The sequence below is a fragment of the Gallinula chloropus genome (assembly GCF_964237585.1).
Source record: "Gallinula chloropus genome assembly, chromosome: 4".
Taxonomy (NCBI): domain Eukaryota; kingdom Metazoa; phylum Chordata; class Aves; order Gruiformes; family Rallidae; genus Gallinula; species Gallinula chloropus.
In genome coordinates, this window is record NC_140088.1 from 71849606 (window position 1) to 71864343 (window position 14738).

General features: G+C 37.7%; 1 protein-coding gene across 1 annotated transcript in view; it reads right to left on the bottom strand.

Annotated features, from left to right (window-relative positions):
- Nucleotides 1–14738, bottom strand: part of PAPSS1 (3'-phosphoadenosine 5'-phosphosulfate synthase 1) — a gene marked incomplete at its 5' end in the record, with an annotated part of 42384 nt that overhangs the window by 26137 nt on the left and 1509 nt on the right. Inside the window, 4 exons of the mRNA XM_084263259.1 lie at nt 4055–4173; nt 6248–6386; nt 7485–7720; nt 9617–9731. Coding sequence (XP_084119385.1) covers nt 4055–4173; nt 6248–6386; nt 7485–7720; nt 9617–9731 — 609 coding nt within the window. The remainder of the gene's footprint in view (nt 1–4054; nt 4174–6247; nt 6387–7484; nt 7721–9616; nt 9732–14738) is intronic.

Genomic DNA, 14738 nt, shown 5'->3' on the forward strand with positions numbered 1-14738 from the left:
CAGAACAACCACAACTAAAGCACACATATCTCAAAACAAAAAGGAAATCAGTAAGCTAAAATACAGAAAGTTCTGCTTACTTTCCTAAGCAATCAATATTTTATTGATGCGGGAACTACAGAAGTTGGATACTTCTGTATTCAAGGTGTTTCTTTTTTAATTATACTTACAATTTTATAATGGTTTCTGCTCACTCCAGCTCATATCTTTATTATTGTGTGTTTAAATTCTCATTGTAACAGTGTAAAATCTTTCATATCCTTTACACAGAGCACAAGGCAGGAGGGTAGCCCCAGTTTCTCACACAAAATAACTGTTAGCGTTATCACAGAATTATAGAAGGGCCTCTGAATGTCATTTAGTCCAGTCTCCTGCTCAAAATTCTTCCCAGTACAGCAGGCTGCTCAGGAACTAATCCAATCAAGTTTTGAATATCTCTGAGGACAAAGCATTTACAAACTATCAGGGAAACATGTTCTAATATTTGATAATCTCTACAGCGAAAGGGTTTTTTGGCCTGTCTAGTTTGAATTTCCCATATTTCATTTCATGTCTGTTGCTCCTCATCCTACCCTTGTGCACATCTGAGGAGTCTTCATCAGTCTTCTCTCTACACTCCCATTTGGCATCTAGAAACAGCTACAAGACCTCCTTTAGTCATCTCTTCTCCAGGCTGAACATGCCCAGTTCTCCTCAGTCTCTCCTTGTATGGCATCTTGCCTTCTTGGTGGCCACAGGCTCAACGGACTTGTACAACAACGCCCATCTTCCACTGGGTGAGGAAGAAGGGTATAAATCTGGAGACGTGGTATCGAGATAAGGTCTCACAAGTGCCACAAAAAAGAACAGAATTGCTTTTCTCAACCTGCTGACTATGCTCTTGCTATTACAATACATTATGCAGTTGGAGTTCTCTGCTGGTATGGGCACATGTTTTCATAATGCTGTCAAATGTTTTTATAATGATTAACAATTTATTTCAGTTCTCTTGGATCTTCCTTACATCTTAGGAAGAGATACTTTGTTTAGTCATCAAAACCGTGAATTATTCCCCACAATGTCAGCACATATCAAAGTTAAAAGGTTGACGTGCTGCAAGTTAATGTCACTGTACTGTTTTTCACACAAATGCTTACTTCCAGCAGAATAAGCCATTTATAAAATCCCCATGGTCTGCACATTGTTTCTTGAAACCCAGTTAGTTCCACCCCCTCACCTTTTGTTGTAGGTATTTGTTTGAACACTCTGTCCAAACAAACAAGAGTTGCATTTATTCAAATATTCTGCTGATAGCATTTTGCAAGCAGGAGCTGACAGGAAATAAAGTGTCGTGATTCAGTACTCAGCTAACAGCTGGCTATAATCAATTGTGTCATATATAATCTACTGAGTGACTAATTTACAGACAAATAATGAAAAAAAAGTGAGCTGACAACCTGTAATGCCTGCTCTACATGAATGTAGATATTAAAAATACTAAGCTTCTATATTTGTAAGCCTCTCAAAAAAAAACCTGCGAAAGATACCTAGGAGCCTGCTATAATTGACCAAGGTGATAACACAGGGTATTCTTTATAATCAAATTTTTGATAAGTGAATGAAGAACTAAACAAGACTGAGAACTTTGCTCCAGAGAGAATCATTGTTTTTTTCAGTGATAGCTGCAGTATAACTTGAGGTATTAAAAAACCCAAACAAAATAACCAGATGTACAGAACAGCAGAGTCACTTCTATATATCTTTTCCAGGAATGAACAGCCTCAAGCTTCATATCTTAAAAAAAAAAAAAAAAAAAAAAAGGGGGGGGGGGGGGGCTGACCTTATAAACCACAACAATAACTTCTACTCTGCTCCAAAACACAGAATTTTAATACAATTTAAGATACCATCAGGACCACTTTTCCAAATAAAAGTATAATGCTAAGATTAGACAAGAACTTCACCATAACTGTTGGGAGATGGATGGGAGATGGAAGAAGGGACAGAAAGTTTATACATACAGTCAGAGTGGATTAATCTAAATAGAAGTGCATAATCAGATTCCAGTTTGGGGGATGTCATTCTCAGAGCCACTCTAAGTTGAAGTCCCTAAGAATGGGACTTTTATACAAAGGTAGTTTAGTTTAAAGTTTAACTTTACCTACTGGAAATGCAATCTTTTCCCTGTATACTTTTGCACTTCCTGAACAATAAAGGTGGCACTCCTGAGCCATGACTTCTTCAGAAAATATTTTCTGAGCTAAATATTTAACTTATTCCATAGTAAGAAAATGCAAAAACTTTGTGCAATGGGCTATAGCAATCAGCTATAATCGTTGACAGAGAAAAAACAGAATTACAATGAAATCTTTACAGCTAAACACCTGCTCTGGGCTTGTCTGACTCCACTGGAAAATATCAGCAGATTGAAAGTCAAATTTATCAAGCTGAAAAGCCACACAAACCCTTCTAACTGGAGGGGAAGAAAGTGCGCAAGCACTGATTTGTATAGTGCTGAAAGCAGAAGCAGGAGGGAGGGGTAGGGAACAAAGTTTTCATATTAGTCAGACTTATAGCTTTAGGAGATACTCATCAGCACCTTGCATTCTAGGTCCCTAAAAAGACTAGAATGTGCCTTAAGCCAAGGACAGAGCAAAGCTGACTGGGCCAGGTGCCAGCATTACCAACTGTGTACCAATGCAAGACTTAGGAGATCACTATCTTGATACGTCTGATACTGGTTTCTGCAATTATGGAACCTAGTGAATTGTTCCTCTGAACAAGAGGGGCAGGTCCTCCCATAGTCAGGAACCACCACCTCCCATTGGCATGAGTTCTACACAGCTCTCCTTTTTTCTTCAAAAAGCAAAATATTCAGACAAGTATCAGGTTAAAAATCTAGAATTCTGCCCTGTCTTATCTCCTGAGCAAAACTGAGTTTTCTTGCAAATTTAGATACAAGACTAAATCTCTCCAGAGCGGTACTGGCACAGAGTTACATTAACTCTATGCTGATTACATGATGAGGTCTTCTGCTTGAACCAACTTAAACATGGTGGACCTCTACTCAAGCTACTGCTTACACCAAAAATTTCCAGAACATCCACCTCAAAAAACAATCTATGAATAATTGTCTGCTAGAGTATCCAAATAAAAATAATTGTCTGAAGTGTCATTCCACTACCCACTGACTACAGATAAGAAAGTAAGGAGATATTTCTTCTACATGATCATTAGGCAAATGGGGTATCGTTGCAAGAGTATAAAGCCGTCTCATGGCTTTCTTCACTTTTAGTGGCTTTTGGAGTTTTCCGTCTGTTTTGTTTTCTGTGGGTAGTTTGATAGAGGCTTGTTTTGTTTCTTTGTGGGTTTTCTTGTTTGTTTCTTACTTGGGTTTTTTTTTTTTTTTTAGGCTGGGTAACGAGCTGAATCCACTTATCAGACAACTGAAGAAGGCCTGGAGCCTTCAATAGGGATGGTTGCATGAACGGAAAGAGTCCTATTTTTTCAGAAGCTATGAACCATTAACTCAACTCAGCCAAGTCAAGAAGATCAGCTTCCTGAACTGGTCATTTAAAAATTGCATGACCACTGTTACCAGTGCAAGAAAAATAGTGAAAACAAAGGAAACCAAACATCAGTACAGAAATCCCTATTTAAGCTACATCAAACAGCTAAGTGCATCCCTGCCTCTTCACATCTGCATTATACATTAATTTGTACAGTATAGAGACAAAGTAAAAAAAATTAGCCTCTTACAAATACTAGGAACCAATTTTAAAGTTGTCAGTCATAATTGGTTCTGTAACAACTGACAAAGCCTTCTCTTCCTTCCAGTTACAACAGAAATCCATTTTCAACTTACTCCAATCTTATTTCATATAGAGATCAGTAGTGTTGTAATATCTAGGTTTAAAAAAGAAACACACAACAGGAAAAGTTTCAAAGCTAGAATTTAAAGATGTATAAGCTTTTAACTCTTAAAAACTCCCTGCTTTTCCTAGTATATATATTCAGATTGCAAGCATAAACACTTTAAAAGAAGTTACTGAGATATATCTGCATTTCTGCTCACCCTCTCTTGAAGAAGTTCCACAACTTGTTGTATGCAATCATTCACATCACAAGAATCAGTTTTCAGCACAAGCTCCGGGGCTTCTGGTTTTTCATACTCTGAGTCAATCCCAGTAAAACCTATAGAACATCAAACAAATTATAAGCTACTTCTTCCAAAAGATGATTCCAACACAGCTCACAGGCAGTTTTCTAGATGTAGGCCAACACAATAAGCAAGAGCAGAGTTTAGGTTCATTAATACAGGATTTCTTACAAAAATCAACATTATTTTTTTTCTTCATCAGACCATCTGCTAACCCTACTACATGACTGCTTCAAACTTCAGCATTCTGCAGAACATACATACCACATTTTTGCTGACATTATTTGATTTATATTGTGAATTAAGGAGCACTGGAAGAAGACCTGTGCACATCAACCCAGAGTCAGTCATACCTCAGCTGTCCTTCCTTATTAGCTGTGATCATAGGGGAGATTTTTTGAGCACAAAGCATGATGCTGCACAAATGCTATATATGTAAATTTACACTCATGCTACCAAGCAGTACTCTTCAGAGTAAGGAATTCCAATACCTATTACAGTAGCTCAGCTAATACACATTAATGGTTATCTTAAGTTGGGTAGAGATAGAAGTGTGTGTTTATTACAGTTATAAAAACTACGGTCGCAGACTGGTCAAGCTACCATTGACATGTGCTCTGGGCTACTAAGTTAGCAAACAGCTTTGAAACAGAGGAGATTCTGGCTAACCATGCAAAAACAAGAAGGAAAAATCAAGCCCAAAGACAAAGCATGTGAGCACTACAAGTCAGGTCTGTAATTGAAATATCATTTGGGCTACAGCAACAGAACATCTGCACCTTTTACAGTTGTAAAATTGAACACTAAAACTCGAGGTATTCACTTCAGACAAATACACTCAAAATCTAGTAGCTTAATTCCCCCATTTAAGAAAAAGGTGAATTGTTGCAGTGCCCCCCATGTGATAAAAGAAAGGCCGGTATCTGTTCCAAAAACTTTACAGTTTATAAGTATTTGATTATTGAAGGATTGGGAATAGAGGGCAAAGGAAAGCATCCCATTACCATTGCCAGAGAAAAAAAAAAGAGAGAAGTTGTGACTTTCCTTGTGAACAGGCAAGTTCATTTACTTTTCATCCTTCATGTGTCAGAAAGGTGGTAAGATACAGACACTGTTAGACCAACCCAAAGCTTACTCAGGTGCTGTGTATCTCACTACCACTCTTAAAATAACACAATTCCATTATGGGGCTTATAAAATTAATGAAGTATTAAGGAACTTCTGTGGCGTAAGTAAAGATTCTTTAGAGAACCGTATCTTTGTATTGTGTCATCTTCCTCTGATTCTAAGAAAGCCTTAGTTCAGCCTTACTTATTCCTGGTCTTTACATGATAAACTTAGTAGTACTAGAAGCATCAAGCAACAGGTCGCATGGAATGTCTTCAATGTCTTGAATTTTATATCACTTTGATTAATACTGAATTCATTATTATAGCATCTGCAAAAACAGACCACAAAAGCTATTATTTTACAGACTGCTTTGCTTATTAATACTGGTACGAAGTACTGTCACCAACATCTAAAAACTGTAACATGGAGCGAAGAAGCATTTAGAGCACTTGCAATGAGTGATCACATACTTAAGCTTGGTTTTTTGCAGGCTGTACTTCAATATTGGTCTGAGGTTGGGGATAGAAAATCATTTTCATAGGCAGTAACAGAGAACCCTAATAAAACAGTCTCTTCGGAAGTGTTCTTAGTGGTCTTTCCAGAAAAGACAGTGATCATACTTTACTTTTTGCAAGTTAGTAACTCTAATGTAATTCTTTATAGACTTGAGAGAGAATCAGGCTCTTTTTTAAATAGTCAGTGGTTGAGGAAAGGAAATAGACTAATCCTCAATCAAAAGAGTTTGCAATAGAAGTCATGTGATCTGCTCAAGTTTTTTCCATGTCACTACAGCCAGTTTTGCCTCTTACTGTCCTATGCATTTAACTAGTCACTTGCATGAGCTCGACGTCAATTCCAGTTTTCTGCTTGATCCTGATCCCAGTCCATGATGCTTTTAAGGATGGTGCATGCACAGCCTTGAGCATACCCACTTATGTGGAGTCAAATTACAGCAATGTTTCACTTATGTAGAAAAGACGTGACTACATCTAGGTTCACCTTTAATTTCTCCAGCCCTGGCTTTCTTATACAGTCCTTTAACATCTCTCTGCTCACAGACATGCAATGGGGCATCCACAAATACTTCAAAAAAAGGCAAACTTGCCCCTTCATGAATTCGTCTGGCATTATTACGATCCTGAAAGAAAACAGAAAAAAAAATATCCCATAAAAGATTGCACCCATCTATTGTTATTGTCCATCTGCTTTCAAAGTTCATTTTAAAGAAGCTGATAGTAAAATGCAAACAAGCTCTCAAAGTTTGAAAAGAAAAAGTCAAAAGAAACCTGATTTGATGAACCAATGCCCTGCCAGCTGCATCAGTTTGGTTGTAGTTTGGAACATGGTAAAAGCTAACATGAAAATTTGAAATATTTAACTAAGGAAAATAAAAGCCATGCATAGAGTGCAGAATTTTCTATACCTACCCCATTTAGACAATAAGAAAACTTACAAAAAATCCACTAAAAACACTTCTTACTAAACACAGTAATTTTTCCTCATATCTAAAGACTTCTGGTTTACTACAGGATCTTGAGTTCCCCAAATCATTATCAGAACTCTCTTCATACCACTATAACTGAAGAAATAACACCTTCTCCACTTGTGAAACGTGAGCTACAGCCCTTGGGTCATTCTTTAAGATATTGATGTTCATACATGCTTTTTGTCTCTGTCATTCATGTTCTCATACACAGATCAAAAAAGGCTTCACAGAAATATACGATCACAGATTTAGGTTAATTTGCAGTATTATCTAATGTCATGTTGTATACACATCATGGAATATGGTAAAGAGAACTATGGGCAATTAAACATTTTTTCCCTCAAGCCACTTGGTAAAACACAGTTTACACCATTCATTTGTTTTTAACAAAACAATTTAAATGAGTCTTCAGGTTAGGTGTATGCTTAGCCTCCATACTGGAATCTACACTGATCAAACCAGCTATTTTTAAGACTGTTTCTTGGAATGTGATTTGGGTTTGCTCCTAATATGAGATTAATAATTCTGCCTAACAGATTGAAGGACAGTTCAAGTTATAGGACTAACAATTTCTTTATAATGAAGATAAACATTTCTGAAATTTGAGTAATCATTTCTAGAAAGCACAAATGTCACAGAACAAGCAAGCATTTGGTTCTGGCTAAGTTCCATGAGGGATTCCTGTAGCTTAAATCCTCAGCGACATTTTTTATTTTCTCTACATTTTATCTAGAGGTTTTTCACATTTACCTGGGTATAAGGAGAGATGAAACTAGTAATGCAAACCAAACCAGCATCTGCAAACAGTTTAGCAACCTCAGCAATACGACGGACATTTTCTTCTCTATCTTCTGGTGTGAAACCCAGATTCTTATTAAGGCCTTGGCGAATATTGTCACCATCCAATGTGTAGCATGGAATGCCATGGCATACTAAATACTCCTCCAGTGCCATGCTCACCGTAGTCTTCCCAGCACCAGACAGACCTAGAATAATAATAATAATATAAATATATAAGCATAGAAACACTTTAGGGCAAATTGTACTGCAGGTACCACTGCTAGCATGATAAACCCAATGCAACAGGCATCATCAGCAAATACCTTTCAGAGACATTTACCTGCAACACAAGCCAGGTGCCTTTTACACAGACAACAGGTATAAGGAGAGTAAGTCACAAAGTGTGCAATTAGAAGCAGATAAGTTTGCCCTTAAGAGCTGTTGTCAGGGATAGAGATGGTTCCCCAGGGCTACTGCTGGTAGTTCTTCCTAAACAGAATTCAGAAACCCAACACAGAGTTAAAACGTAACATTTTCAACAGAAGAGGAAAATCTGACCCTGAAGTGACTTTCAGTCAACAAAAGGGACCTGACCAAACCACATTCTGTTCTTATCCTTCCAGAATAATAGTACTGAATTAGACACTACAGACACAACAAATCTCACTCACTCAAGACTCATGCTCAGCAGTCATGATCCATTAACAAGAGTGTTAGCAACAATTTTAATATTAAATTTTGGTCTGGTTCAGAATCTTTGGCAAGAAATCTCCAAACAATTAAGAATCCTTACTGGCGCTAAAAAAAGTTTAGTGTTTCCCTTAAGCTGGAAATGTATTTAAATAGTTTCCCACACTAGACTACAAGAGTTTATCTGGAGCACATGCTTCAGCCTATACAGAGCAATCAATTCCTAAATGGGGCACAAACTCATAAACTGACACTAATCCTTTGAGGGAAAAAAAACATGGTAAAGGTATTTTTTTTAAAAATAGCCCTAGTAGGCAAAGTAAAATCTTAAAATCATTTAAGTTGGAAAAGACTTCCAAGATCGTCTAGTCCAACCATCCCCCTACTACCTAAATTACTAAACAAACCATGTCCCTAAGCACCTCATCCAACACCCCTTGAACACCCCAAGGGACGGTAACTCCACTGTCTCCCTGGGCAACCCATCCCTAACCACTCTAAGAAGAAACTTCTAATCTCTAACCTGAGCCTCCCCTGGCACAACTTGCAGTCATTCCCTCTTGTCCTATTGCTACTTACGTGCAAGCAGAGGCTGATCCCCTGCTCACCATAACTTCCTTTAAGGTATTTGTAGAGAGCAATAAGGTCTCCCCTGAGCCTCCTCCTCTTCTCCAAGATAAACAGTCCCAGTTCCCTCAGCCATGCCTTGTAAGACTTGTGTTCCAGACCCTTCACCAGCTTTGTTGCCCTTTTCTGGACACACTCCATGGCCTCAATGTTCTGATCTTTATTACTGGTGGTTAAGATTTATTCCAGCTTTCAGAGAAAGGAGGAAGAGAAAAACAACAAAACCAAACCAAAAAAAAAAAAAAAAAAAAAAAAAAATCACACAAAACACAGTTTGGTATTCCTTCTAAAAACCTTGATAGCAAAGTATGACAATCATGCTAACAAGCATGATATTTTGATACATTGCTACTTTTGATACTCAATAGCACGAGACATTCATTAGAATTTAGCTTTCAAAGGTTAAAAATTCTAAGTGATCTGTAAAATAATTTTCCATACATTCCCACCTCATGACTGCTGATGAGGTGGGAGATTCTCAAAGGGAGTATACCACCATTTCACCTTTCCTTCTAAAGCCTAGAGGAGTTTATTCTACCACTACTACTTCCTTCTGAAAGAGGTAATTTGAGCATTACTTTTGTTTAAGAAGAGTGATGACTGGAAAATGTTGCCATGTAGATAACTGAGAAAACATTTTTATCGTGACCTTTTTCAAGGGGATATTAATGAACCACCAGGAGAAAGACATTCAACTTTGCATGGAAAAAAAAAATAAGCTACAGGTAAGTAGCTTTTCAGAAGAGTAACTAAAACAACAGGATCCTTAAGATAAGTGACTGTACCTGTTAACCAGACTGTACATCCACGAAAACCACTTCTTGTTCCTACCACTTGACCTCTCTTATTCCTGCTGACATGATGAGCTTGGTAGGTAACATTGGTTGCCCTCTGCATTCCCTGTAAAAGAAGTCATTGATTACATTTAATTTATGAAAGGGTGAGCTGGCAAAGCATAATAAACCTTATTCACAGGCATAAAGAAAGACTTGGAGACAGACCAATGGAAGTAAAAATAATAGTCAATCCATCAGCTGCAGCACAGATCAAACGACACAAAGGAAAGAAAAGCCACCCATAGCAAACCACATCCCTTGTGTTCCTTCTGTCAAAATTGGGATTGCCAGGCTAGTCAACTATTGCTTTCAAGTGTAACTTAAAAAACCACACCTATGATAATAGAGATGAACCACTGGAGATCCTTGACTTGCCTTCTATTCAAGCCATTTAAATCTAAGATGATAAATGGATTATCTCTCTGAGCTAAAGGTTTCTGTCATAAAACAGCCAAACATTGGCTCATTGTTAACCCTTAAGAGGCCTTTTCAATGCAAACTATGCACATCAAATCCAACTTCCAGTTCAGCAGACACCCCTGAACTACTCTACCTTTACCTATGATATCTTCAGTCTCCAGAAGTGAGACAGTCATATATTCTGGGCATTTAAAGAAAGTATTATTTCTAAGTGACTTATTAAAGAATTTACTTTAAAAAGACAGCATTTTTGTAATAAGATTTTAATAAAAACAAGACTTTCTTCTAACTATTCATCATAATGAACCACTGTACAAATATTTTAAGGAAGATAACATTACTGTCAAAAATAATTCATGATCTAAGGCAAGAGAACCCACAGGAAGAACAGCCTCAGCATTCCTTTAAGACTTAAGGGTATCTGTTCATATGAACATTGTTCATACAAGATCAATTCCTTAGATAACCAGACAAAGCACAAACAATCAAACAGAAGAGAAGGCTTAAAAAAAGTGGCAATGATAATTACTGGCATATGTAATGCTGCTTTGGCTTCTCTTGCTTACAAACATATTACAAGATACTCGTACAATCTTCTCTTTCATCATTGTTCAGTGCTGCCTGGAAAGAACAGCACTCACAACATTTAATAAAAACAGAAAGAAGGGAGCATACTCATCTACAAAATACTAGCAGAGCGCTACACAGAGACACACATGAGAAAGTAGGGTTAACAGAAAGATGTTTTCTACTTGGGGCTTCAAGAACTGCAGCTACATTATTATTCTTTAGAAAAACGCTTCACAATTTTATCTGCGACTTAACTAGAAGTTACAAATTTCCATGACTGCATGTCCCCACTTCTATAGACAGCTGGGCTCATACTTAATAGAAAAGAAACTCAAGGTATCAACAGATGTTCAAGTTTTTAAATACAGTAACTCCATCATCCAATGGTGAGAGTCCAGCATCTAATATTAGATCAGGACTGAATAACAACTCATAAGAAACCACCACCTGCAAACAGGTTATAACTATAAAAAATTAAGTTATACTTGCTGACTGCTTTATCTTCCAACAATTTACACCCTAAACCAAAGCTGTTCTGTATACAAAGTCAGTGCAATACAACTAAAAACAGAAGTCAAAGGCCTAAAATCACAAAAAGGCTCTCTTCTTATAATAGAAACAATTATACGCTACATAAAATTGGAGATTGCAGCAAGCAAATGCCTAAATCATAGAATTAAAACCAACAAAATTAATTTAAGTACTTAGCCTTCAATTAAAAGGTAGATACACTGTGCATAATGGAAGTACAGAACGATTCAAACATACTTTAACAGCAACATTCTTTCTCATTAATTCCAATTGCAATGTATTGTTCCAGGGACTGGATAAACATGACTGTCTCAAAGCACACCAGCACACCTCCCATGCCACTGTAAGCTCTTTATATTAAAAAAACAACCCAAACCGCAGAATCATTTTGGTTTGAAAAGCTCTTTAAGATCATCAAGTCCAAGTCCAACCATCTATTATCAGACTAAAATACTTTGGAAGTCATATGTCTCATCCAAGGACACTTCATTCAGTTCATATTCAGTAACTTAGATCGGTTTCCTTTGTTTCCCAGAACTAGGAAAGTAGAACCTGACTGGGGTATTGCACTAGCCTTACTAACAACATGAAACCCAGAATAAGCAGGCAAAAGGAATTCTTAAAATTATGAGAGACATAACTTTAAAACAACAAAACCCAAAACCAAATTAGCAGAAATGACAAATCACCACAATAAGATGGCCAACAGATTGCTGGAGCACAGGCACACAAATGCAGCAGAGCAGCCAGCGGGACAATAATCTATCTGTACTTCAGAAGCTGGCACCTCAGACTGACTAAAGGTTAAAGTGCCCAGTCTATGTGCATTCAGAAACACACCATCCCCAGCAGCCCCACCTTTTGTTCATGTGCATGTGCTCACAAACAAGACAGCTCAGTACTGCTCCTGGGGATAATAGTAGGAAAATCCTGCTTATCTTCCAAGAGAAAACAGATTTTATAGAGGTCCCCTATTAACCCCTTCCCCCCCCCAAAAAAAAACCCAAACCTAGTAACACTTCCTAATCACATCTGCTTTGCTACTAGATGATGCACTACCACCACAGAGCAAGAAGAGAACAATATCGGATTCCCAATAACAAAAGGGTTTTATTACTATCCCATTTGATGTATTGATGTGGCACAGAAAAATACCCAGGAGAAGAAATCAGTTGCTCACATCAGTTGTGCTCTTAAACTATTTAACCAGACCTCAAATTCCTGTACATGGAATCTGATGGGTATCAATTGATTAAATTAAATGACCATCCAAAATGACAGCAGATACAGAAAACTCAGTCATTTTCTTTTACACTGTATCATTCACCTTGGAGATCCATATTATTGTTAAAAGAATTGTAACAAAAAAAACCCACCCCAAAGCATAAAACCTCAGTGTGATGATCAAGTGCTCTTCAAAAAAAAGCTATTTTAAACATCTTAGCCTGATTACATTCACTATAATAGTCCCTACTGAAAGGACACACTGGATTTTTTCTAAAGGGGCTAATGAAAAAGAGGGCATTCATCTCAAAGGTCTATTTATCTGCTTTTATTTTTTATAACCATCAGAAATTTCCCCTCTAACTTGCCCACTAAAACATTTCTTCCATCCCTGTTACACACTAAGTGCTTCCGCAGTACTTGAATAAACACTGCATTTTAATATTTTGCCTCCTACTCACGTCAAATAGAAATCATCCTTCAGTCCACTGTGTTTCATTGTAACAGTAATGTCAACCTAGAAGGCTGACACATCCTTCCTTTCTTCTCCCACACTATGCTAGTTTGTTTCTCACATGAAATCTCAAGTGCCATAATAGGCACATATCTTTCTATTAGAGATCAAAAAAAAAAAAGAAAAAAGTATTACAGTAAGGCGCCCTTCACAGATGTGCACTGAGGAGCTGTAATAAGAGAACAAGGAAGGATGACTCTGCAGCTTACTTCTTTTTTGGCATAAAGGTAACGTTTAGCTTTGCAGGTAGCTGAGCAGGGAAACAAACACCAGACATCTAAGAACTATATGGACAAAAGAAAGCAACAAAGAAGATGGGGACCAAAATGAAATACTAACTCTACCAACGTCTCTATGTAAAGGTTTGCTGAGCTAAACTTGACCCTTTTTTCTTCTTATCTTATTCTTGACATTTTGCCCAGCTACAACTACAATATTTTTGCCAAAGCCAAATCTGACTATCAGCGCCAAACACCTTTGATGTAAGAACCAGGATCAGACATGAAGAGGAAAAGCAAAGCTAAGTTGCAACACCAATATCAAGAGACAGCAGAAAGAAAAGGCTATTGCTTAATTGTTTCATAGTTCGCAAAGACAGATCACTATACTGGCATAAACTGAATTTATTCTTCATTACTGCAGAGCAACAATGAAACATTGTGCTGCTACAGTCACTTAGATCAAATTTTAACTTTTCACAGAGCATGACCTCTGGGGTGTGGAGTAAAGCTTTTTAATGGCAGGCAGAAGCTCCCCAAGTTACAGGCTCAACTCAAGAAAACTTTGAAGTTGGAAGCATCAGAAAAGACCCATGTAAAGGACAGTTTCTATACAAACCATATATATTCAAAAAGCTGCAAATAGTTCCACCTTCTTCTGCTCTAAGATGACAGTGTTGATTGCCCAAGCTAACAACTCCCATAAACTAACAATAGCAACACATCCAGCACCACCTCTGAAATTTAGGCTTATCTTTAATGCCTTTCCCATTTCCCAATCATCTCAGATACTTTCAAGGCCATGTGCTAACCTGCTCACCATGTGCCTCTTACAAGCCAGGGATACCCCAATGACAACATATTTTTACAACATTTATTCTTTAGTACCAACAACACAACCAAATGATAGGTGAACACTGACCATTTTCTTTGTCTACATACAAAGACAAGCAAGGAGAACAGACAGCTCTAAAAAAATTCGACCACTATGGGTACTAAAACAGCGCTTCACCTGAGAGTGTCTGTTCACATATATCAATGAGGTTTCAGAACCTGTTCACTGAAAGGTCTGCCAGCAGTGCCTTCTAACAGCTACTTTCTCAAAATTCTAGTTTGAAAAATTGTGCTTGGATTTGGATGACTGTGCTTGGGAAAGAAGGGCAAGCCCAGAAACGATATCTGAACAATAAGATCATTTACAGTTATTAAAACCCTAACAATTCACCAATCTAGATTCTGCTAACCTAAAGTCTTAGGTTTTCTCCCACAACAACAACAAGTCCAACTTTTATCCTCACAACTGCCCTCCTGAACAGTTTGCCACAGTGAGAAGGCATCTAAACACCCAATCTGGCAAAGACATTCTCTGCTGCCACTTACACAGACCAGCTTGTCTTTGTCAGGTGTTCTAATGCTGGGACAGCTTCAAAATCACAGCAGTAGAAATCAGACAATATTGTGGATACAAGCAACTCAGCAATAACCACACTATAAGGACCACATCTTCCCTTGTCACCTCCTTCAGTAAACAGAATGACCAAAAGCAGACACAACTTAATCACCAGTGCTGGAGAGGGGTCATTGGCCGACACCA